We start from the raw sequence: 25,285 nt of genomic DNA, 5'->3' as shown, positions 1-25,285 counted from the left end.
TGATCCAAGCTTTTGTATCTGCATGACTTCTTCACTGTTTGAGAGATTTAATCTTAGGATAATAGAAGTTCATCATAATGGGAAGCAAAACTTTTAAAAAATAAAATTAATGCATATATACTGACTTTAAAAACTCCATTTCAAAAGCTGAAAAAAATGCATTTCAAAAGAATCATCTTCTAATAAGGTAATTCACATAATTCCTATATTTAGGAATAAATATTAAATTTAGTAGAATCAAGTAAATATTAGTACAATTGAGTACTCATTTAGCAGTTAGTACTTGTGTAGTACTTGGTAGTCATATAGCACATTTCATCTTTAAAATGCTTTAGCAACAGTAAGTTATATTTCTTGTCAATACTCCTGTAAAGAGATAGGCAAGTATCACTAATAAGAATTTGTTTGTCTTATTTAAATCCCAAGTAGTAGTTGGGTCTACCATTTTATATTTGTTTGTCCTAAGAAAATGTCTAACTGCTTTTGGAATATAAATGCATGTTATTTACCTCCACTGTTTATTTCTTTGGGCTGCTGGTTCTACAGATCTGCCTGTATATAGTTTCCTTAAGTTGTGCAACACAAACTTGAGCCGTGACATAAAACACCTGTCAGTGCCAGTACCCAGCAAATATTTCCTAATAATCTTGATATAACAGTGGTAATTCCCTTGAAATATAAATTGTTAATCCTGATTATTGGCACATATTTCAAATGATGTAGGTTATGATTTTAGTTCTGTTTTTGCTGAATGACAGAGTTACTGTTTTTGCTCTTACTTTTAGTGTTAGAGTGTTTAAATTTGGGAGTTTTAGTGCTGTTTTTTTCCTAACTCTTCAGTGATAATTGTTATTAAAAATTCAACTTTCTGTTATGATATAATTTAAGATCAGGGCATATACCTTCAGTAATGGAGATGGAAGGTGAATAAGCTGAGCTGGGCACGCTTGGGCCTTGCTTCCTTGGAGTGACGCTACTGGGACAGCACGTGTGTGTTCTCTCACGCCCAGAGGAGCAGGGGCCACTTCTTTTTCTCAGCTTTTATTTCATTTTCAGGGTGTAGTGTAAATCACGGTGGGAAACCTTGTAAAGAAGATTAAAAATTGGGGGAAAGCAAGCCAGCCTGTAAGCACCTTGTTAAAATAAACTATTTCTTCCTAAGCTCAAAACGGCAAGAAACAGTTTAATAGCAGTGAAATAAGTTCACCACCTGTTGGTGCAGCAGTATCAAAGACTTCTAGCAAACATCAGAATGCTTTGATCCTTTTCAGCCAGAAGAAAATCATGAAGCTCTGCATTGATAGTTCATGGGGAGTTTGGGGACATTGCTCAAAGACAACTGTTATTATTATAGATGAGAAATTAAAATATCTGAATAGAAGCTATTTCAGTACGTCGTACTTCTTTCAATGGTGAATTGCATGTTTAAAAATTCAAATAGTCTTCTTATGATTAAGCTATATTTTAGTGTAGCTTCTATACCCCAAAATAAAAGACATTAAAAAATTTTTAAAGCAACTGTGTTCCTTTGTTAATGGCTTTTAAATTATATAGTTGAGATGGATTGAGGGGGCAGTGTATAGTGTGTATTTTATAGAAGCCCTCTAGGTTCCTGTAAACTCAATTGAGCAGAATTATATAAATGAGAGAATGTTTTGACATTCTTTCATGATCTTTAAGAAAATTTCCCATAAGGTTTTCAATTATATAATAGCATTATATGATTATAGATTCTACTTTAAGTACTGTAATTATACATATGAGAGGCTTAAAGACAAGGATAGCAAAACTTTTATAATAGCAAAGTGTATGTTTATGGGCATTTTATTGTAAGGATTTGAACATTTGAAATGGAAAACATAAGAATCGTTTAAAAATCTGATTCTGCTATGGGAGAAAATGCTTCTGTGTGAACAGCACAAGACACAAAATACAAAGTTCAGTGTTATTTTGGAGTGAGAATTTAGACATTTCCTGTAGATTTTTTACTTATCAAGAAAGGGAGTATTTATTTTGTAACTGCGTATTCTGGATCTGAGCCAGGTTCATGTGTAGTTAATAACTCTTGCCTCTGAAATCATAGGGAGGCATTTAACAAAATATGTGTTGAAGTGCTTTGGGAATAACTCTGCCTAAGGATGTGGAAGCATAAACAGGAAAAAAAAAATCCTTACAAAAGAGGACATCTAATTAAAAAAATATGTTGATTAGTTGCAAGAAAGACAGAAGGAAAGGCAAATCTCTACCTTCTGACCATGTCCAAGCTTGGTGCCTGGCACTGAATATTTGCACTTAAATGTGGCACCCTTCCACCCTTCATTCTATAACAACTTCCTCTTGAAAATAGAAGAAAATAATAATGCAAAGACCCACAGAGGAAGCGTTACAAAGGTAATGGAAAGATCTTTCAGTACTTAAATCAGCCAATGATTCATACTTTATTGAAAAACAAAAAAACCAGGCTTTTGAAATTTAGTCAGGTCTTGGATATTCGTTTCAAAATAATTCCTCAAAATCTTCACTGAAGAGGAAGAGGAGAGTTTATTTTTGAATTGGCATATTACAGAGATAGCCTATAAGTTCAGGCCCTCATCTTTGACTTGCTCCACGAGTTAGGACGGAAATCCCCACCTTGCTAAATGACTGCAGGACCAGGCTGCATGCCCTGCCCCCCCAGCTCAACAAGAATGTTTAAAGAAGGCGGCGATAGCTGCAGAGGTGTTTTGTGTTCTACTCCTGAAACTGAATTCTTTGTCATGTTCTGAGCTTATAAGTAAATAAGATGCCTGGTGGACAAATGAGTCGCATGCAAAAGAGCCGTTGAACCTCTTTGACATCCTCAGTAACGATTAATGCTCTCCTGTGCAGTGCACTAGTCTCTTGAGAACTTCCAGTGCATCCGTAGGATGAAAGAATGCGTGCTGATTGGAACACAGGGATCTGTTTTATCTTACATTAAGATATGCTAGCACTCAATTTAGATACATGTGTTATGAAGTAACATTTGTATTAGTCAAAGCTAAGAAACTTAATTAAGAATAATGTCTCTTGTTTTTTCCCCATGGAAATATTTACAGGACTGAGCAATTTGGTGACTAATGGACATATTTAAAGGGCATCTGGTACAGATCATGGCAACCAAAAAAATAAATATATAAAATTTGTAACCGTGGGCAAGTTCTTATTGCAGTAGAATCGTATGCTGAATGGTACCCCTGAGATTGTTTAACATCTATTTTCTAATAGGTACCCAGCCAATTTTGACTTGCAAGGGAAGGATACTTCAAATTGGCTACCTGTTAGAAGAGATGAATTTCAAACAAACCCACATGCAGAAAATACCACGCTAATGAAGAGAGCCTTAAAAAACAAAGAAAGGCAAGGCAAGGCGGAGCAACTTAGTGTATCTGAGTGTGGCAAACACTATGCTATATGTAGGGTCAAGTTTACCTTCTTATATAAAGAAAGGGTGTACCTCTGGGGTCACAACGCACATGGCTTTGGGGTATAGCTAGTGATGTTCATGATAAAAACTGGCCCGACGTAAAAAACAAAAAAAGCAACTGGACAGACAACAGAGCTCCCCCTCCGTGTCGAGTGTCAGTTAAAACAACTACTCTTGGCCTCAGGATCCGGGAATAAATAGGGAACAGGGGGGACTGTGGTGCTCCTCGGATTCTTGACCTTGTCTAAAAAGGAAGTCGCTTCTTGATTCAGCTGATTGTTCCCATGTGGAAGTGTGGGTCCAGTGATGCCAGATTTTTTACAAGTCTTCAAGAGACACTTTTTATGTGGAATCTTTTCATTTTGAAATGTTTACTCAGAATTCAAATTCAGGGGAAGAGTTCGGAAAAGTTCTTGCAAGCCAGGCACAATCTACTTTTGGGACCAGGTTTGGACCCTTGTCATAGATTCTTCAATATGTTCTCTCTGAGTTAGCTAAATGAGTTCTTTGTAAGGTGGTAGAAGAAATGTTAATGCTTCCTAATATATGAGTGGAAAAAAAGACTAGGTTACATTTATACCTGAGTAGGTGAGGGCTTCAACTGTAGCATCAGATTGCCTGTGCTTATGTTTTCGCTGTGTACCCTGGGGAAGTTACCAGTTCTCTCTGTGTCTAGTTTTCACTTCAGTACAATGGGAATGATAATGGTACAAATTTTGCTGTAAGGATTCAGATGAGCTAATCTATATATACAGTGCTTTAGTATGGTGCCTGGCATATAGTGACTGCTCAGTAAACATCGGCCATTATTATTTCACAATAAAATGATATTCAGAGGATTTGCTTTTTGTTGAACTCAAAGAAAACATCCCCTAGGAATGTAGAGCGTTTGTTTTATGTTGAAGACTATGCATTAAGAGGATAGATTCTGGAGTCTGCAAGCCAGGATTTGAATTCTTACTCTACTGCTCTGTAACCAGAGCAAGTTATTTAATTTTCCTAAGCTTTAGATCTCTTATCTGTGAAATGGGAATAATAACTGCTACTTAAAAGTTGTAAGAATTCAGTGAGATAATATGCATAAGGTCAACACCTGGTGTATGAGTTGATAAATGTTACTTGCTGTTTTAACTATTCTTTCCCCATTCTTTAGAAGTTCCATATTTGCAAGCACTTTTTAAAAATCAATTTGTATCTCATTATATGTACTTGAGAGGAATGATATCACTTGAAAAATTGAAGTATAGTTGATTTACAGTGATTCAGGTGTAATTATATCATTTTATTTAAAATTAAGCTTTATCTTAATGAACCATATTACAACAGTGGTTTTCAACCAGGGTGATTTTTGATTTGATCTTCCAGAAGACATTTGGCAATGCCTGGAGACATTTTTGGTTGTCACAACTGCAGGAAGTGCAACTGGAATCTAGTGCGTAGAGTCCAGAGATGCTGCTAAACATCTCGTAATACACAAGACAGTCCTCTGCAACAAGGAATTATACAGCCCAAAATGTTGCTAGTGTTGAGCTTGAGAAACTGCATTACAGCTACAACTACCATGAAATTTAGTTTGTAAAGTTCTTGCCAAGCAAAGGAAGAGTTAGTTATATTTCAAAACACAACATAACCTCAGATAGAAATTAACACGTAAATTGAAATCTGTAGAATCACTCACATTCACTATTTTAAATATAAATATGTATGTGTATAAACATCTCTATTTTCTTCTAATTAAAAAAGTAATATAAGCTTGTGAAAGTTAAAAGACTGTAAAAGCATATAAATGGACAGCAAACACTCCCCCCCCCTTTTTTTTAACCTATTCCCATTGAAGACCACTGGAAATCTATTGAGTTATATTACTTTAGAATTTTAAATAGTTGTGTATACTGCTCTATAATTTGACTTTTTTAAGTTAATGTCTTTCTTTTCTCTTCCTGAAAAATTCAGTCCTAAAGCTGTTATGTGGGTCAGAGCAAGGTAGGTTTTCAGGACAGGAGGCGTGGCATGGGGTATGGAGCCCACCTGGGGTAAGGAGGGAAACTGTGTTGGAGTTGATGGCCTGGCATGGGGTATCAGAGCCCAGACAGGGTGAGGAGGGCAGTCAGTGTGCAGGCAGCCCACTGAAGGTGTCAGCAAAGGCCAAGTGGAATGAGAAACACAAAGAGCAGGGCGTGGTGGAGGATTTTGAGCCCAGGTGAGAGGGGTCCCAGAAAGCAAGGAAGTGCTCAGAGGATGATGGGACATGTCAGAAGGACACAAAAACTAGCTTAAAGGGGTCACAACTGAGATAATGGGAGCGTCAAAGTAAGTAACGTAAAGTTAGTATATCAGATTAAAACCCATTGAATAAAATAGGAAACATTGTGTCCATTATAATATAATAAATAAATGAATAAAATGACAGTTTGATGAGAAATGGAATATTTATAAAGTCAAAAAATAACCTCTCCACCAAAAAATATTAATAAAAAAGAGAAAAATGGTAACTACAGTGGAAAAGCCAGGAAGACATCACCTTGATCATATATGATCAAAGTTAACATCATCAGTAATGAGACAATTCAAAACTGCAAGCCACTTAATAAGATGCTGTGGTAGCCAGCTTCCAAGAAGATGATCCTCATCTCCTAATATCCATGCCCTGGGGTAGTCTTCATCCACACTGGGTTTGGCTGATCTGTGTAACAGATAACATATTACAGAAGTAATGGTATATGATTTCTGATGCTAGGTCCCAAAAGATACTGCTTACGCTGGGAGAAGCCAGCTGCCATGTTGTAAGGACACTCAGGCAGCCCTGGAGAGGGGGCCACATAGTGAGCTGTTGTTTGTGCCAACAGCTGGCACTAACTTGCCAGCCTTGTGAGTGAGTGAGCGTGCAAGCAAATCCTCCAGCCCCAGTCAAGCTTTCAAATGACTGCAGCCCTTGCCAACGTCTTGCTTGCGTCCTCATGAGAGAATCACCCAGCTAAGCTGGTGCTTTACCCGATGCATAGAAACTATGCAAGAGAATGTTTATCGTTTTCAACTATTACGTTTTGGGGTAATTTGATATGCAGCAGTGGGCAATTAATACAGATGCCGTGAGAAGAACACAGCATCACTTCCATGATAATCCTGCCAGAAATGCACAACCTGAATCTAGTACTAATAAGCAGAAAACAAACACTAATTTAGAGGCATTCTGCAAAATAACTGGCTTGCAATCTTTTTTTTTAATTAATTAATTAATTTATTTTATTGGCTGTGTTGGGTCTTTTTTGCTGTGCCCGGGCTTTCTTTAGTTGCAGCGAGTGGGGGCTACTCTTCGTTGTGGTGCGCAGGCTCCTCATTGCCGTGGCTTCTCTTGTCGCGGAGCATGGGCTTTAGGCACGTGGGCTTCAGTAGTTGCAGCACATGGGCTCAATAGTTGTGACTCACGGGTTCTGAAGCGCAGGCTCAATAGTTGTGGCGCTTAGTTGCTCCTCGGCATGTGGGATCTTCCCGGATCAGGGATCGAATCCGTGTCCCCTGCATTGGCAGGCAGATTGTTAACCACTGCGCCACCTAGGAAGCCCTGGCCTGCAATCTTCAGTAGAGTCAAGGGCATAAAAGTTAAAGACAGAAACTGTCCTGGAGTGAAGAAGACTATGTATAGAGAGACTTGACAACTTTACATCCAGTGCTCGATTCTGAACTGGGTTCTTTTGCTATAAGGAATATTATTGGGAGAGTTGGCAAAGTTTGGAGACTGAGGATTAGGTGATAGTAATGTGTCAATGTGAATATCTTTATTTTGATGGCTGTATTGTGGTTATATAGTGTTACTGTGGTTATATAGTGTATGTACTTTCGGAAATACTAAAGAATTCAGGGGTGAAGAGGCATCAGATTGGCCTCTTGGTTACTCTCAAATCATTAGTGAAAAAAAGTTTTTTGTTCTGTACTTTCAGCATTACTGTAAGTTTGAGATTGTTTAAACATTTTTTTTAATTATGCAAAAAGAAAACAATGTGTCATAGAATATGACCTTGCCTATAAAAATAGACCCGCCTGCCCTTTTTTTAAAGGGATTATAGTACCTGCCCCCCAGATTTTACCAATCTCCTATTAATGGGCATTTAGATTGATTCCAGTTCTTTGCTATTATAAATACCTAGTTATCTGTTATTATAAACAGTGTTAGTAAATAGCCTTATAGACATGTGTGTGCCCTTGTTCAATTTTTGCCTGAGAATAAATTCCTAGAGTTGGGTTGCTAAGTGAATGGATATGCATCCTTTATTCAGTTTAATCATAAGTCGTTGTAGGAAACCACATAAAATCTCCTTAGAGAAAATGAAATTTATAATTTGGTCATTATTTTCATTTGTTTCTTCCCCCCACTAGAAAGTAATCTCTGTAAGAGTGGAAACTTTATCTGTCTTGATTACCACACTTCCCAGCATTAAGATAGTCCTGGGCATTCAATAAATATTTGTTGGAGCAACAGTGATAGTAAACATTTATTATGTGTCCAGTATTGTTCTAAGGATATGAATTCATTTATTCCTTGTAACAAGCCTATAAGATAGGTGGTAGGATTATTTCCATTTTGCAGATGAGGAAATTGAGGCAAAGAGAGGCTAAGTATTCGCCCAGTTTCACAGGGCTAGTCCACGATGCAGCCAGGAGTCCAGGCAGTTTTTCTTCAGTTTACAAGCTGTTAGCCTCAGTGTTATAATGGTTCTCTCTCGTTGATAAATGAATCAATAAGTGAATGGCCAATATGTTAATTTGATCAATTACAGATTTAAACTATCTTTTTGGGTGTTTTTTTTTTCTTTTTTCAAATGAAAATGGAAAAGAATGGACTGCTCACTTCGTAAAAGCCAAATTAGTTTTATGGTCCTCTGTGCTAGGCTGTACTTAACTACATAATAGTACTGCTCCTGGGATTAATATTTGTACAGGTATAAACTATATATCATTCTTACTCAGAATTTATTTATAATGTGTAAACAGAATATTTGCTTTGTATTACAAATAAAATAGTAAATCTGGATCTGATGCTTGACTCTAGGAGGCAGAACCTTTATTACTTGTTTTTCAAACATCCTCTGCTCCCCATTTGGGCTCCCGTGCCTTGCGCTTGGAATACACACTCTCCATCTCCCCCAGCGAAAACCCAACCAGACTCCAAGCTCTTGCTCAGAACCACCTCTTCCACTGAAGACTGCTTTACCTTTCTCTTTTTTTCTTACCCTCCTCTTGAAGATTGAAACGATCTTTCCTTCATCAAAATTCCCTGAGACCCTTTTATAGTACTCTTACAGGAATACTACATTCTAAACATACCTTATATTACTTGTGTTAATTCCTCATCTTCCTTAATAGAGTATTCTCTTAGTTTTATTCATTTTATAAAACCTCAACATATAATATTTTGTACAAAATATGAAATTAAATGTTTTCTTTGATTAGAGAATGAATTATCTCAAATTCAATCTATTTTGAATTTTTGAATCCTAAACAGGAATACTAAGATTTAGATATTATATATATGTTTTATATGTATATATTATATTGTATACACACACATACATACACACATATTCCACAATTATCAGGTATTGTAAAATAACAAATGGAATGATTAGACATGATTTTTTTCATATGACAATTTGTATTTTGTCTTTAGTTTACAAGGCATCAAGAACCAAGAAGCATAATTAGCTTTCATTTCTATAAGACCTTTTGTTCTGTTCATGGCTGCAAATAGCATCTTTGCTTTTACCCACAACTTCAGTTCCCTTTTCTTTTAGTGGGTGGTTCAGGGACATCAGAGGTAATAAAATCAATCAAAGAGATAAGTGGAATTTTTTTCGAAAGACTAGTACTTAAGGATGTGTTCTTGTTAGAGAATTTTAATACTAAATTTGTTTTTAAGTGTTTGTATGATACCAAATCTCCCTGCCAACTAGAAGATGGACTGTCCTTGAATCTTGTTCTGCATGAAATAATAAAATATAATCCCTTCTTCACATATATTTAAAGAAAAAAAAGAACTTCAGGGAATGTTAAGCATTGTCATTTTACAGGATTATATTTTGTTGTAAAAAAAAGCAATGGCATAGCCTTCAGGCCAATTGTTTCTCTTCCCCCATAAGGAGTTCTCTTCTTTACCCACAGGATTCGGACAAAGCTAAAAGCTTTTGTTCCGAAAGCTCACATAGCAAGCTACAGAGAAAGTTCAAACAAATATCATCAGTCTTTTAAAAATGTCATTGCTTATGTAAATTAACTGTGGTTCTTGGTTGCTGGTGAGCCTCAAGCATCCTTGGATAGGTTGGATATTCAATCATGTTTTATTTATATTTGGTGTAAGGTATGTCTCTTCTAGAAAGCAATGACCATGAACTGTTCTGATTTAAAGTTTAGGTCATGCTTTTTGTTTGTTTTAGTTTAGTTCTTGTTTGATTTTTTTTGTTTGTTTTGTTTTGTTTAGATTAGCTTCAGTATCTTGTGATTTCCAGAGGATGATTTAGAGGCTAATTTATTATTGTGGAGCACTTCTACATGACCTTACTGATTTTTGTTTTTTACAGTTATTCATCTGGCCGATGGGTTTATTTGCAATTCACCAAATCATATTTATAATTAATGATTAAAATAGAACTTTAAGAAATTTTTTCCTTTGAAAGTATTTTTATATTGTGAATAACAGTTTAAAATAATGCCTTGCTAAAATGTGCATACTTGATACATAGTCTGAAATATATTCAGAACAAGAGTGAAATCAAAACGTACATATTTTAAAAGTGAGCCTAGTTGGGCCCTCTTCACAAAATGTTGAGATGTTGCATTAGTTCTGTACGGCCTGTCATTTATATTAATGTTAAGTTTTTGTTCATGCCCTTTGTATATAAAATTCATGTGGGGGCCAGCTGAGATTCTCCTTACTGCTTCTAATTGCATTGCATTGTAAACTCTCCAAACTTTATTCAGGAAAGAATATCTTTCGGGAGTCATGCCTTATAAGTAAGGAATTATTACTTTGTATATTAGATGCAGATTTTTAAATAGATGCTTACATTTCATATATCATGTTAGCTATAGATTTTTGCTTTGTTTTAAAATAATTCTGAGAGCTTCAGTGATTACTTCTGTGATGATCTTTCTTGGCAGGGGGTATCTTTCTCCTTAGATCTATAGTTCTGTGATGCATCTATATAAACATGCCTTTGTTCTCAACGTCTTTTTCTATCTGATTTCTGTTGTATCCAAGAGCTTTGTCTCTGCCTTAGTTTCTTTTTTTGCTTTTCTTGTGCCTTAGCCTATCATTTGTGTGAATAACTTTGTTTACATTCAGCAGAGGTATTAAGTGCGTTTTTGATAATAGAAGGTAGTGATATACGAAGTGAGAAGAAATCCGGAGCCTGGGGTGGATGTAAGGGAAAAGGAGGAAAGAAGTAGGAGAGAAAAGGAGAGAGAGGGAGGCGGAAAGAGGAAAAGGCAGAACAGGGGCTGTGGGGGTTTGTGAAATCTTGGGGGCTGGTCTTGGGGGAGGGAGATCAACAAACACACCAGCATTTTCACCAGGCTTGGGCTCAAGCTTGTGAAACTACTCATGTATTAAAGAACCTCAGCTGGGATTTGCTGAGGACAAATGCTGTGATGTGTTAGTCATCCATTATCTGCTTCTATTTTTGCAGGTTCTGAAGGATGACGGACGCGGGTTTGTGTGATAGCCCTCACAGTCCCTGTCATTCCCTAGTGATAAGGAACCCGCACGTCTAGCCCCAGCGCCAGGGCAGAAAGCAGCTCTGAAGGCAGGAGAGCTTCCGCTCGCGGACCGAACAAAAGTGCCGCCTTCCCACGGGTTTCTGCCTGCGGCTGTTGAACCAGACCCCTCGCGGCTCTCGCGGGCGGACGGTGTGTGGCCGCCGCACGACGCCCGCCGCGCCCCGGCCATGAAGTAGCGGCTGCTGGTGGCGCCGCTGCCCGACCGCCGGCCCCCGCCCAGCGCTGCGCTGCCCGGTCCTCCCGGCGGGGCCGGAGCGGCGTGGACATGGCTGGCTTTCGTAGCCTGCTAGTTCTCCTCCTTGTTTTTCAAAGCAGCTGTTTGGGTTTCAGAAGCCCACTTTCTGTCTTTAAGAGGTGGGTGTTTGCTTTTTGTTTTTAAACACGCGACATGTTGTTTGGATGGTTTCTGTGTATGCTGCTGAAAAATGTAATCCCTTATGAACCGGAGTGTTGGAGAAATAGACATGGTTGGTTAACTTGGCTGAAATCACTTTGGAATTTTAGCACAGTAACTTCTTGAAAAAGTCCCCCTTGCAGAAAAAGCCCACACTGTTTTGTAGCCAAGCTGCAGGGGCTTTCAAAACGCCAATTAGAAGTTGTGATTTCCGATACTAATCACTCCCTCTTGGGGAGGTATTTCAGAAACTACGATATAGTCGTTTAGACTTGAATGCCTTTTTATTTATAACAGCCCGAAGAATAAAATATAAAGGTAGGTAACTAGTGGGGAGAAGCAGATCATGAACTGTAACAGCTCCCGAGAAAACAATGAGCTGTATACACGCGCCTCATAATTACTATGTTAAATATTTATGCACTTGTACATTCGTAATTAACATCACAGGCTTCCTCGCGCTCCCCCCCCCCCCAAGAAAACTCTACCTCCTAGCAATATTATTGTTGGGTTTTTTTTCTTACTAGTAATATTGGACACATAAAATAGTCACAAAAATTTTTACTGGCTTGTAGTTAATATTTCTGCCATTAGAGGGTTGACAGGCCTGTGATCATTCTAATTTATTAATACTGTACTTTCATTAACTAGAAACAAATACATATTTTGACGTTTTTATTCCGTCAAGTTTTAAACGTAGACTGGTTGCTTTGATTATATTTTGCTCACAAGTTGGGTATATATTGCTCTTGAACTGTACAGTGCAGTTCTGAGAATGTTATAGGACATTATGTGGTTATTACATCTTTTCATTGGGGCTAAATCAACAGTCTTTAATCTTAAGGTCACAGAATTCCTTTCTTTCCTTCCTTCTCATGTCCAGTTAAGATCTCATTATGTTCAAAGATATTGAAATTGTCCTCTTTTTTAAGGTTTAAAGAAACTACCAGATCATTTTCCAATGAATGTCTTGGTACCACCAGACCAGTAATTCCTATTGATTCATCAGATTTTGCATTGGATATTCGCATGCCTGGGGTTACACCCAAACAGGTGAGAGGAATTCTGTATTTCATTACTTGCATGTTCTATATACAATCTGTAATTAAAGCAAAGAAATTGCATTTACAGTAGTAGTAACTTCTTTGAAAAGTAGGCGTTTGCTTTCAAGACTTCTCAAATAGGGCTAGAATAATCGAATGTTATAAAGAGGAGTAAATTTTTAAGGTAAATCTTTCAGTTAAATTCCTTTTCAAAAATTTCACTGATATTATTTGTGTTTTGAAATGTAACCTTGAAAATTTATGTTTTGAAATTCTCAGTGGAGTAATAGCCCCTGTAATGCAGCATGTAAGTATGTATTAAAATATGAAAAATTATTCTAATAAAGGGAAATGATATTGAGCAGCTGCATCTAGGAGATTAGGTTGTTTAAATACCCTTCTATCACAACCACAAGTTGAGAAATAAAAGCATGTGTTTACTGCCAAGAATTCGAAAAATGAAACATTCCACACTTTTTAAAAGTTAAAAAAAAAAAAAGTCATACAGATGGTTGGTTGTGAGTTTTCTTTAGCATGATTTGCTTGGCATAAGAGATATATTTTAAAGAAGTAGTAGCAGAACTCATACCACCGTGACTTACAGAGCATTTTTGAGTAGAATTGGGTTGTTGCTAGGGCTTTCCCTATTTTAGGTATACACAAGAAGCTCAAACACACTGCTGTCATGTGTGCAAGGTGTTTCATTAAACATAAAAAGGCCAGAATTAATTACGCTTCTCAGCCAGGCAGTGCAGGGATTTATGTGTGTCATTAAAAGATAGTCGTCTTCTTTGGAAGGGCTGCAGAGACAGGGGAAGACCTGGGTGTTGTAGAGCAGCAGTGGTTGATGACTCATTGTTGCAGATAACATTCTATTTTTCTTTTCTTTCTTTCCATTTTAAAGTACTGAGAAAATAAAAGTATTCTACCTATCGGGGAGAATTCTTTTGAAATTGACATTCAGAAGTTGTAAGAAAGCACACATTTATTTGAGTACATGTGTATGGTCTAAGTATCTATAAATAACTCTGTTGTCAGATTGGCCCTCACCCTCTCACTCCTCCCCATCCACAAATGACCAGGCAGATTACTTTTCTGTCTGTTTAGTTATTAGTGTCATGGCCTTTAATTTTATAAGCTCTTTATTTAATAATTAGTAAAAAGAGATACAATGAGATTGGGAATAGGAGAGAACAATGATAGTTGCTTACTTATGAAATGTGCTTCTTATATCTTCTCACCTTTTTTTTTAAAGGGGGCACAGGAAACTTTTTTTTAACATTTTATTTATTTATTTATTTATTGCTGCATTGGGTCTTCGTTATTCCGTGCAGGCTTTCTCCAGTTGTGGCAAGCCGGGACTGTTCTTCCTTGTGGTGCATGGGCTTCTAATTGCAGTGGATTCTCTTGTTCCAGAGCACGGGCTCTAGGCACATGGGCTTCAGTAGTTGTGGCACACAGGCTCAGTAGTTGTGGTGCACGGGCTTAGTTGCTCTGCGACATGTGAGATCTTCCTGGACCAGGGAATGAAGCTGTGTCCCCTACATTGGCAGGTGGATTCTTAACCACTGCATCAGCAGGGAAGTCCCTCGTCTCACTTTTAAAAGTGATTTTTCCCATATATTTGCATAAAGTGACTTTATATTACTTTTTAAAAGAATTCACTAGTCTTTAGGATTCTTCTCCTACAATAATATTATTATTTTCTCAAATAAGCATTTGTTGTAGTTTGTTATTATTCTGTTTTTCCTCCTCATTATTTTACATCAAAAACATTTAAATTACTCAGTAATAATAATAGGTAAGTGTGTTGGGGTGAACATTCTCAGAAAGAGTTCCTAGAGGAATTGATTATAAAAGAATGAAAAGGATCTCAATTTTCATAAAATAAAATGTAACTCATTTTTTAATAATCTTATAATTATCAAAATAACTATGGAAAAAACATATAAATAAGTTAATTACAGCTTATTATTTGGCACTCGCGGCATTCAGCTTTGCCTTATGCAGTGGACATTTGCTGGTTGCCTTCCCAGCGTACTGTCCCTCATTGCTGCTTCTCTGAAACCATGTGGTTCCTGGGAGCTGCCTACCCAAGATCCAGAGCTGGAGCACATAGACTAGGATTAGGAGATCACTGCAGTCCACTTCCCCTTCCACAGCGACTCGTTCAGAAGAAGATGTGTGACCTAGACCAGTCCAATCAAATCTTAGGACTTTTGCTGGGAATCCTTTTTTTTTTTTTGGTTGCATGTGAGCAAAGGGCATGTAGTCCCAGGGTCTCCTGAGTTCATGAGAGGAGCCATGTCTAGAAAAAAACTAATACCATAGACGGCAATGCAGAGAGACTGAAAGAATAGAGGTTTTTGGTGACAGTTGCTACTTAGGGAGTTTTCCGTTATGTTACTGTTTCTTGTTTCAACCAGACTGAATTGGGTTTTCTCGACTTGTAACTGAAACTGCCTAACTGGGTAAGTGATTCACTTGTTCTGTCTGGTCAGCTCAGAACTGGTTGTTGAATGTTTCTTCTGCTTTCCCTACCAGTCTCTATTGACCATGTCCCACGAGTATTTACTGACTTGATCCAGCTCTTATATAGGTCATATACCTCATAAACCTTCACGAAATGATAATTATACTCCTATTGAGTATACCCAGGAAGAGATGGGTACAGAAACCCCAGAAACACTTTCCTCCTGAACTTTGTGTTATAAGTGAGGAAGATCCAAAACTGTGATAGTGTGAGTACTTTTGGTGAAGAAAGTATTCTTTTCTTAAAATTCAGATGAAACTAAGTTTAATACAGATCCTTAAGAGGAAAGGAGATAAGAAGGCAGAAAAAGAAAAAAAAGAAAAACTATTAGAAGGCAGAAATAAACAATGGAAGGGAATAAGAACAGTTGGCCAAAAAACGTGGAGAAAATAGTAAAGAACGAAAATAAAAGGAAAAAAAATCAAGAATAACTATAATACAAAGACCAAAACATTTTTTAAAAAATCATATAAAAAAAAGAGAAGTAAGGAAAGCATAGAAATAAGGAAGGGCCTTGAGAAGTTAAAATGTTCTTTTTTTAATGGTAGAAGATCAAGAAGAGCAAAAAAGTTTACGGAAAGAAGAAATTGAGGACCCAGAACTTGAGTTGGTAATTGAGGTATACCATGTTAGTTAAAGAGATATATTCACTCAATAGATTTTTTTTTTCATAAAGTAAATCTTAAGTTTTGGCAATAGTGAACTGATTTAAGTGTTTTCCTTGGGGAACTTGAGATTGTTAGGTAGGCTTGGATAGAGAAACAAGCAGAGGTAGAGTAAAGGTGGAAAGAACCTTAGCGATAATACAGATAGTACAACTAACTAATTTTATTGATGGAATACAGATTTAGACTGGTGTCTTACCCAAGAATACCCAGTCATGTCAGACCTCTGAGATGCAGTCCATTCAGCCATACCACAGACTTCAAAGCAGCCTTTTAAAAAATTGCCCACATTAAACCAGCTTCCGAGAGTCTAGGGAAAGTAGTTTATTATCTATTGCAATGTCAATTTTATATTCAAAGTGAGATCACTCTTTGTCTTCTGTCACTTGAAATTTTAAAAAATATTTTCCATCCTCTTTAATTAATTTCTTGTTTGTTTTTCAGGCTTTGAGGTGATTAGGGAGAAGAGTAAGTAGCTTTTAAGTAGCCTAGAATAGAGGTAAAATAAGTAGAATCTGGTGTGTGATGGCACTGGCTTCAAATCCAGAGCCTGGAAATGGTGATATTTTGAGACTCTTTCTTTTAGCACTTTTTGTTTCTCGTTTGATTTTCTTTCTAACCAAGGGACCCTGTGGGGTTTTGCTGTCACCAACTCCCATATCAACAAACAAAACAATTTGATGTACCTTTCATGGTCATTGAAAGGTGCTGTCATCAATTTGATGTGTTAACTACCCTGTGGGGGTTTGGTTATAAAATAAAATAAATAAGGCATACTTACAATGATTTTACATAACTCAGTCTAAGCCAAATCTAGTGGACTAGAATGTAGGCTTTGGAACCAGGCTGGCAGCATTTTTGTCTCAGTTCTTGTAGTGTCAGCTCAGGAATTTTCTTAACTAACTGGTCCTGCTCCTTCATCTGTAGACAGAATAATAATAGTACCTACCCAGAGTTATTCTGAGAACTGAGCAAGGTAATGCCAGTGGCATTGTTCAGTTGCCCTGTACGTGCTAGATTCTCACAAAATATGAATTCTTTGTTATTTTGTGTGTTGAGAGACATGTGAAAGAGCCTTAAGATGAGAAAGAAATGCCAGCCCTTATTCTTTCAGTACTTACTTCATGGAGAGGGTAAGACATCATAATAAGGAGAGGAAAGGTGGCCAATGGAGAAAAATAGGAAGTATGAACCTGGGTAAGAGAAACCTGGGGAAAGTAATCAAGGAAGTAAATCTTTCAATGTGCTTATTCTTAAATAATTTCCATTAAAAATGGCCCTAATGATCAGAAAATGAATACTGAGAATGGATATGTTTTTCTCAAACTTCTTATATATCTTTTATGTCCAGAAAAGAAGTTATCAAAAGCAATTTCACAGTATGAAACCTTAAATTTTTCTGTATTTATTTGAAATCAGCCTGCATTTCTTCACTTTGCTGAGAACTTTGTACATTGACCTTATTAAAAAACTACTCTTATCTAATGTAAGTCCTTTCAAATCTTGTGTTTATATAGCATTTTATTTAATGATTATTTGTGCCACATAGGTCCTCTGCAGTCTTGGTTTAAGGATTCACAGATGTAAACTAATTTGTAAAAAATACAATTTTACAAAAATTAAATATTTTCTCTTTAACATAATAACTTGAAACCACGTAATAATTGAATTTCTTTCCATTAGGATGTGTTAGGCTGTCATTTTCCTTCCTTATTTTGGGAGCGATTTGAGAACTGTGAAGGAATACACTTTTTCCTTTCTGAACCTCTTGCAAATTCTGGTCTCCCTCTGTATTTATCTTTTGAAGAGTCACAGATCATGCTTTAAAATCAGAAAGCGGTCTTCCTCTGTGTTCCTGAGCACAAATATGTATTTCCAGGAATGAAAGAAAATAGAACAATTCTGAGTTTAAAGATCAGACACCCAGAGCAACAAGTTGAAAAACTTGAAATTAGAGCCTGAAGTTATCACTTATTTTAAAATAATGGTGAAAGAATGTAGTCGCTGAAATAAAACCAGAATGAACAAAATACTCCCTACAAAATTTTCTCAAGAGCGTCCCACAATGTTTCTCTTTGCTTTTTCCTCCCCAATGAACAACCATTAGAAAATGTTTACTAATATACTGTAACTTTTTCATTTTCTAACAGAAGAAGGCAGAAAGTCCCCTTGCATCCACAAGGTATATGCAGTCCCAGTTTTCATAGGCTTTTCATAGTGCACTAGTTTAAGAAATCAGTTTTAAAATATCAAACTGTTATCGTAACATCACTAATAAACAGCATTTCCTCAGGATATATGCTTATCAAAAAGGTAATGCACAAGGTAAATGCAGAATTGTAGTGGTGCTTTCGTTTCTTCTGTTCAGAATGCTGATTAAATTTTTTCATGTAAAGTCACTTAGTTGGACAGAAGTTTGGCCTATGGCTGATTTGAGGGATATTGTAATGTGCTAAATCTATATATTTTTAATCCAATCATTATGGGAAGAAAGAAGAAAAGAGTATCCCTAGTCAGTGCTTAAAATTCAGGACAAAATTAGAAAGGAGCCTAGAAAAATGAGGCTTTACTGGAATAATTTTCAGTTCTTTGGGGTTTGTAATTTACTTGTCTCCTCTCTAGTCATTAGTATGTAATAATATTTGCAATTTTGAAAATAAAAACTCTTAAATTTTCTTTTGGGCACAGAAATAAAAGGAAGGGAGACACCCCCACACTTCCATTTTTCCATTTCCCCTCACAGGCCAGCTTGACTTTCAGATTAAGCCTCGTTGCACAAAAGGAGAGAGTTAACCTCAGCTTTCTGGGCATCAGCCGTAGGTTATCTGTTATACTCCTTGTAGAGAATGGATCCGAGCTCTTCCCAAAGCAGCAGGGTGATCACTGGGAAATGCCCAGGGACGGTCCCCACCTGACTCCAGAACTTGAACTTGCAACCCCCATGGATTCCCTGACCACCTCTGTGTGGTTGGCAGTCATGTTCCTTCCCACCTTCTCTAGCCCTCTGACCTGTCCGTCCCTATACCCCATCCACTTCTGATTCAGTCTGTACACTGGAACAAACATGGCTAATGGGATTTGACTGAGAGAAGCTGTCTGGAAAGTATTAAGAATTGTAAGGCATGAGTGTAAAAGACAGACGTGGTCATTCTGGTAACGCATCCTATACCAGTGCATTTCTGTTGCAGAAGAAAATAGACCATGGATGAAAACTGCTTGCATTAAGTCATTGTCTTTTTTTTTTTTTTTTTTTTTATTATTTTATTTTATTTTTTTGGGGGGTACACCAGGTTCAATCAACTGTTTTTATACACATATCCCCATATTTCCTCCCTTCCTTGACGCCCCCCCACTCGATCCCCCCCACCCTCCCCACCCCAGTCCTCTAAGGCATCTTCCATCCTCGAGTTGGACTCCCTTTGTTATACAACAACTTCCCACTGACTATTTTACAGTTGGTAGTATATATATGTCTGTACTACTCTCCCGCTTCTTCTCAGTTTCCCCTTCACCCCCCGCCCCCTCCCATACCTCGAGTTCTCCAGTCCATTCCCTGTATCTGCTTCCCTGTTCTTGTCACTGAGTTCATCAGTACCATTTTTAGATTCCGTATATGTGAGTTAGCATACAATATTTGTCTTTCTCTTTCTGACTTACTTCACTCTGTATGACAGATTGTAGTTCTATCCACCTCATGACATATAGCTCCATCTCATCCCTTTTTATAGCTGAGTAATATTCCATTGTATATATATGCCACATCTTCTGTATCCATTCATTTGTTGATGGGCATTTAGGTTGCTTCCATGTCCTGGCTATTGTAAAGAGTGCTGCAATAAACATTATGGTACAAGTTTCTTTTGGGATTATGGTTTTCTTTGGGTATATGCCCAGGAGTGGGATTACTGGATCATATGGTAGTTCTATTTGTAGTTTTTTAAGGAACCTCCAAATTGTTTTCCATAGTGGCTGTACCAACTTACAGTCCCACCAACAGTGCAGGAGAGTTCCCTTTTCTCCACACCCTCTCCAACATTTGTTGTTTCCAGACTTTGTGATGATGGCCATTCTGATCGGTGTGAGGTGATACCTCATTGTGGCTTTGACTTGCATTTCTCTGATGATGAGTGATGTTGAGCATCTTTTCATGTGTTTGTTGGCCATCTGTATGTCTTCTTTGGAGAAATGTCTATTTAGGTCTTCTGCCCATTTGTGGATTGGGTTATTTGCTTTTTTGGTATGAAGCTGCATGAGCTGCTTGTATATTTTGGAGGTTAATCCTTTGTCCGTTGTTTCATAGGCAATTATTTTTTCCCATTCTGAGGGTTGCCTTTTAGTCTTGTTTATGGTTTCTTTTGCTGTGCAAAAGCTTTTAAGTTTCATGAGGTCCCATTCGTTTATTCTTGATTTTATTTCCATGATTCTAGGAGGTGGGTCAAAAAGGATGTTGCTTTGATGGATGTCAAAGAGTGTTCTGCCTATGTTTTCCTCTAGGAGTTTGATAGTGTCTGGCCTTATATGTAGGTCTTTAATCCATTTGGAGTTTATTTTTGTGTATGGTGTTAGGAAGTGTTCTAATTTCATTCTTTGACATGTTGCTGTCCAATTTTCCCAGCACCACTTATTGAAGAGGCTGTCTTTTTTCCATTGTATACTCGTGCCTCCTTTGTCAAAGATAAGGTGCCCATATGTGTTTGGGCTTACTTGTGAGTTCTCTATTCTGTTCCATTGATCTTCCTTTCTATTTTTGTGCCAGTACCATACTGTCTTGATCACTATGGCCTTGTAGTATAGTTTGAAGTCAGGAAGCCTGATTCCACCAACTCCATTTTTCCTTCTCAAGATTGCTTTGGCTATTCGGGGTCTTTTGCGTTTCCATACAAATCGTAAGATTTCTTGCTCTAGTTCTGTGAAAAATGCCATTGGTAATCTGATCGGGATTGCATTAAATCTGTAAATTGCTTTGGGTAGTACAGTCATTTTCACGATGTTGATTCTTCCAATCCAGGAACATGGTATATCCCTCCATCTGTTTATGTCATCTTTGATTTCTTTCATCAATGTCTTAAAGTTTTCTGCATACAGATCTTTTGCCTCCTTAGGCAGGTTTATTCCTAGGTATTTTATTCTTTTGGTTGCAATGGTGAATGGGAGAGTTTCCTTAATTTCTCTTTCTGCTCTTCCGTTGTTAGTGTATAGGAATGCAAGAGATTTCTGTGCATTAATTTTGTATCCTGCTACTTTACTAAACTCATCAATGAGTGCTAGCAGTTTTCTGGTAGAGTCTTTAGGGTTTTCTATATATAGTATCATGTCATCTGCAAAGAGTGATAATTTTACTTCTTCTTTTCCAATTTGGATTCCTTTAATTTCTTTTTCTTCTCTGATTGCTGTGGCTAACACTTCCAAAACTATGTTGAATAACATTGGTGAGAGTGGACACCCTTGTCTTGTTCCTGTTCTTAGAGGGAATTCTTCCAGTTTTTCTCCATTGAGAACAATGTTGGCTTTTGGTTTGTCATATATGGCTTTTATGATGTTGAGGTAATTTCCTTCTATGCCCATTTTCTGGAGAGCTTTTATCATAAATGGATGTTGAACTTTGTCAAAACCTTTTTCTGCATCTATTGAAATGATCATATGGTTTTTATCCTTCAATTTGTTGATATGATGTATCACGTTGATTGATTTGCGTATATTGAAGAATCCTTGCATCCCAGGGATAAACCCCACTTGATCGTGGTGTATGATTTTTTTAATGTGCTGTTGCAGTCTGTTAGCTAGTATTTTGTTGAGGATTTTTGCATCTATATTCATCAGTGATATTGGTCTGTAGTTTTCTTTTTTTGTGACATCTTTGCCTGGTTTTGGTATCAGGGTGATGGTAGCCTCATAGAATGAGTTTGGGAGTGCTCCGCCTTCTGCAATATTTTGGAAGAGTTTGAGAAGGATAGGTGTTAACTCTTCTCGAAATGTTTGATAGAATTCGCCTGTGAATCCATCTGGTCCTGGGCTTTTGTGTGTTGGGAGATTTTTAATCACTGCCTCAATTTCTGTACTTGTGATTGGTCTGTTCATGGTTTCTATTTCTTCCTGGTTCAGTCTTGGAAGATTGTATTTTTCTAAGAATGTATCCATTTCTTCCAGGTTATCCAATTGATTGGCATATAGTTGCATGTAGTAGTCTCTCATGATGTTTTGTATTTCTGAGGTGTCCGTTGTGACTTCTCCTTTTTCATTTCTAATTCTGTTGATTTGCGTCTTCTCCCTTTTTTTCTTGATGAGTCTGGCTAATGGTTTATCAATTTTGTTAATCTTCTCAAAGAACCAGCTTTTAGTTTTATTTATTTTTCTTATGGTTTCTTTCCTTTCTTTTTCATTTATTTCTGCTCTGATCTTTACGATTTCTTTCCTTCTGCTCACTTTGGGGTTTCTTTGTTCTTCTTTCTCTAGTTGTTTGAGGTGTAAGGTTAGGTTGTTTATTCGATCATTTTCTTGTTTCTTAAGGTAGGACTGTATTGCTATAAACTTCCCTCTTAGAACTGCTTTTGCTGCGTCCCATAGGTTTTGGGTTGTTGTGTTTTCGTTGTCATTTGTTTCTAGATACTTTTTGATTTCCTCTTTGATTTCTGTAGTGATTCCTTGGTTGTTTAATAGTGAATTGTTTAGCCTCCATGTGTTTGTATTTTTTGCAGTTTTTTTCCTGTAATTGATATCTAGTCTCATGGCGTTGTGGTCTGAGAAGATGCTTGATATGATTTCAATTTTCTTGAATTTGCTGAGGTTTGATTTGTGACCCAAGATGTGATCTATCCTGGAAAATGTTCCGTGTGCACTTGAGAAGAAAGTGTAGTCTGTCGTTTTTGGATGGAATGTCCTATAAATATCAATTAAGTCGAGATGGTCTAATGTGTCATTTAAAGCTTGTGTGTCTTTATTTATTTTCTGTTTGGATGATCTGTCCATTGATGTAAGTGGGGTGTTCAAGTCTCCCACTATAATTGTGTTACTGTCGATGTCCCCTTTTATAGCTGTTAGCATTTGCCTTATGTATTGAGGTGCTCCTATATTGGGGGCATAGATATTTACCATTGTGATATGTTCTTCTTGGATGGATCCCTTGATCATTATGTAGTGCCCTTCCTTGTCTCTTTTAATAGTCTTTACTTTCAAGTCTAATTTGTCTGATATGAGTATTGCTACTCCAGCTTTCTTTTGACTTCCATTTGCATGGAATATCTTTTTCCATCCCTTCACTTTCAGTCTATATGTATCCCTTGGTCTGAAGTGGGTTTCTTGTAGGCAGCATATAGAAGGGTCTTGTTTTTGGATCCATTCAGCCAGTCTGTGTCTTTTGGTTGGAGCATTTAATCCATTTACATTTAAAGTGATTATTGACATGTGTGTTCCAATTACCATTTTCTTAATTGTTTTGGGTTTGTATTTGTAGGTGTTTTCCTTTTCTTGTGTTTCCTACTTAGAGAAGTTCCTTTAGCACTTGTTGTAAGGCTGGTTTGGTGGTGCTGAATTCTCTTAACTTTTGCTTGTCTGGAAAGCTTTTGATTTCTCCCTCAAATCTGAATGAGATTCTTGCTGGGTAAAGTATTCTTGGCTGTAGGTTTCTCTCTTTCAGGACTTTCAGTATATCCTGCCATTCCCTTCTGGCCTGCAGAGTTTCTGTAGAAAGGTCAGCTGTTATCCTGATGGGTTTTCCCTTATATGTTGTTTGTTGCTTTTCTCTTGCTGCTTTTAATATTTTTTCTTTGTGTTGAATTGTCGTTAGTTTGATTAATATATGTCTTGGTGTATTTCTCCTTGGGTTTATTCTGTATGGGACTCTCTGTGCTTCTTGGACTTGGTTCATTATTTCCTTTCCCATGTTGGGGAAGTTTTCCACTAGAACCTCTTCAAATATTTTCTCAGACCCTTTCTTGTTTTCTTCTTCTTCTGGGATGCCTATAATTCGAATGTTGGTACGTTTAAGGTTATCACTGAGGTCTCTGAGGCTGTCTTCTAGTCTTTTTATTTTTTTATCTTTTTCCTGCTCTGTGGCGTTTATTTCTCCCATTCTATCTTCCAACTCACTTATTCGTTCTTCTGCCTCAGTCATTCTGCTGGTTAGAGCATCTAGAGTATTTTTAATTTCAGTTATTTTGTTATCCATTGCTGTTTGTTTTTCTGAGTTCTTATGAACTGTTTCTTGTACTTTCTCTAATTTGTTATCGAGATTTTGTATCATTTTTACTATCATTACTCTAAATTCTTTTTCAGGCATTTTTCCTATTTCCTCCTCATTTATTTGGTCTTGTGGGTTTTTTTCCTGCTCCTTTGCCTGCATGGTGTTTCTTTGTTTCCTCATGGTTGTCCAAGCTTTTGGGGTTGCTTGTCCTGGTGATAGAGGTGTTTATAGAAGACTGTCCAAGCCTCAGACTAATGTCCAAGTATTGGATTAGACGAATATTCAGTCGGCTGTGTCAGGTTCTCCGCAGCCCTTTCCGGTGTCCGAGGCCATCTGCTGGTGTTCAGCTGGTTCTCTGTGGGAATGACTGTGTCCTTCCGTGCATTCCCAATGCATCTGTGGAGAGGGATGCACTCCGCGTCTCTCTACTTCGCCGCCATCTTTTTCTCTCTCAAGTCATTGTCTTAAAATGAGTGTGACTCATGGCTTTTAGTGTCTCTTTTTCCTCTGTTCTTAGTTTTTTCTTCATTTATGAAAAAATAGAAGGAGCATGGTGATCTTGCTGTTGAAGAAGGGAAATCAAGAAATATCCAAATTCTGGATTAGTATTTGCTTTTTATTTAGAAAGAGTTAGGCAATGGGTATAAAATTCCAAGATTTGGAAAAAGAGCAACAAAAGAGATTAAAATGCTATACCCTTCCCCTTCCCCAAACTGAGGAAGTAATATTATGTATTTTATCAGTAGAGAAACTAATAGCAAAGAAAATTTAGTGATTCTTAGAAAGGATGGTCATCAGACCCTTGTTTTGTTTTCTTAGCTGCATCACAATAAATTGTTTTTCCACTTTCTGTTTTGAAAGTTCAGGATTGGTATCATTTAGGATGCTACATGTCACATTCTTAAGTTGTGTTTCTTTGTATAATTCACCCCTCACTTTAACAGCAAGGCTCAATTATACAAATAGATAGAATACAAAAATGTTAAATGGATCTTGTAAACGGCAAATTAAAGTCTCATGTAGTTCATTGCTAATTATTAAAGTTTAAATTATGATGCTTTTTCTTTATTTTTACTAAAATGTATTTAATGTCCACTTAGGGAAGATATGATTGAACTATTAACGTTTGGCACCGTGAGAATAATGTAAACATATCACATGTCTGAGTTCAGAACTGCAAATATACATTGACCATTCTTTCCTTTCTTTATTAAAAATGAGAAAGAGAAAGGAGACTTTTATTTTCAAGTAATGTT

At 37.0% G+C, this 25,285-nt stretch overlaps 1 protein-coding gene across 14 annotated transcripts in view; it reads left to right on the top strand.

The window, feature by feature from the left end:
* Positions 1–25,285, top strand: part of PAM (peptidylglycine alpha-amidating monooxygenase) — a 275,420-nt gene that overhangs the window by 107,247 nt on the left and 142,888 nt on the right. For all 14 annotated transcript variants that reach the window (XR_009054246.1, XM_057738350.1, XM_057738340.1 and 11 more), the window contains 2 exons: positions 11,125–11,569; positions 12,542–12,662. Coding sequence is in view for 13 of the 14 variants with exons in the window: in XM_057738350.1 (XP_057594333.1) it covers positions 11,481–11,569; positions 12,542–12,662 (210 nt within the window). In the remaining variant the exon portion in view is untranslated. The remainder of the gene's footprint in view (positions 1–11,124; positions 11,570–12,541; positions 12,663–25,285) is intronic.

Source organism: Hippopotamus amphibius, chromosome 1 (genome assembly GCF_030028045.1).
Source record: "Hippopotamus amphibius kiboko isolate mHipAmp2 chromosome 1, mHipAmp2.hap2, whole genome shotgun sequence".
In the NCBI taxonomy this organism is placed as follows: Eukaryota; Metazoa; Chordata; class Mammalia; order Artiodactyla; family Hippopotamidae; genus Hippopotamus; species Hippopotamus amphibius.
This window is presented reverse-complemented; position numbering and strand designations above follow the sequence as displayed.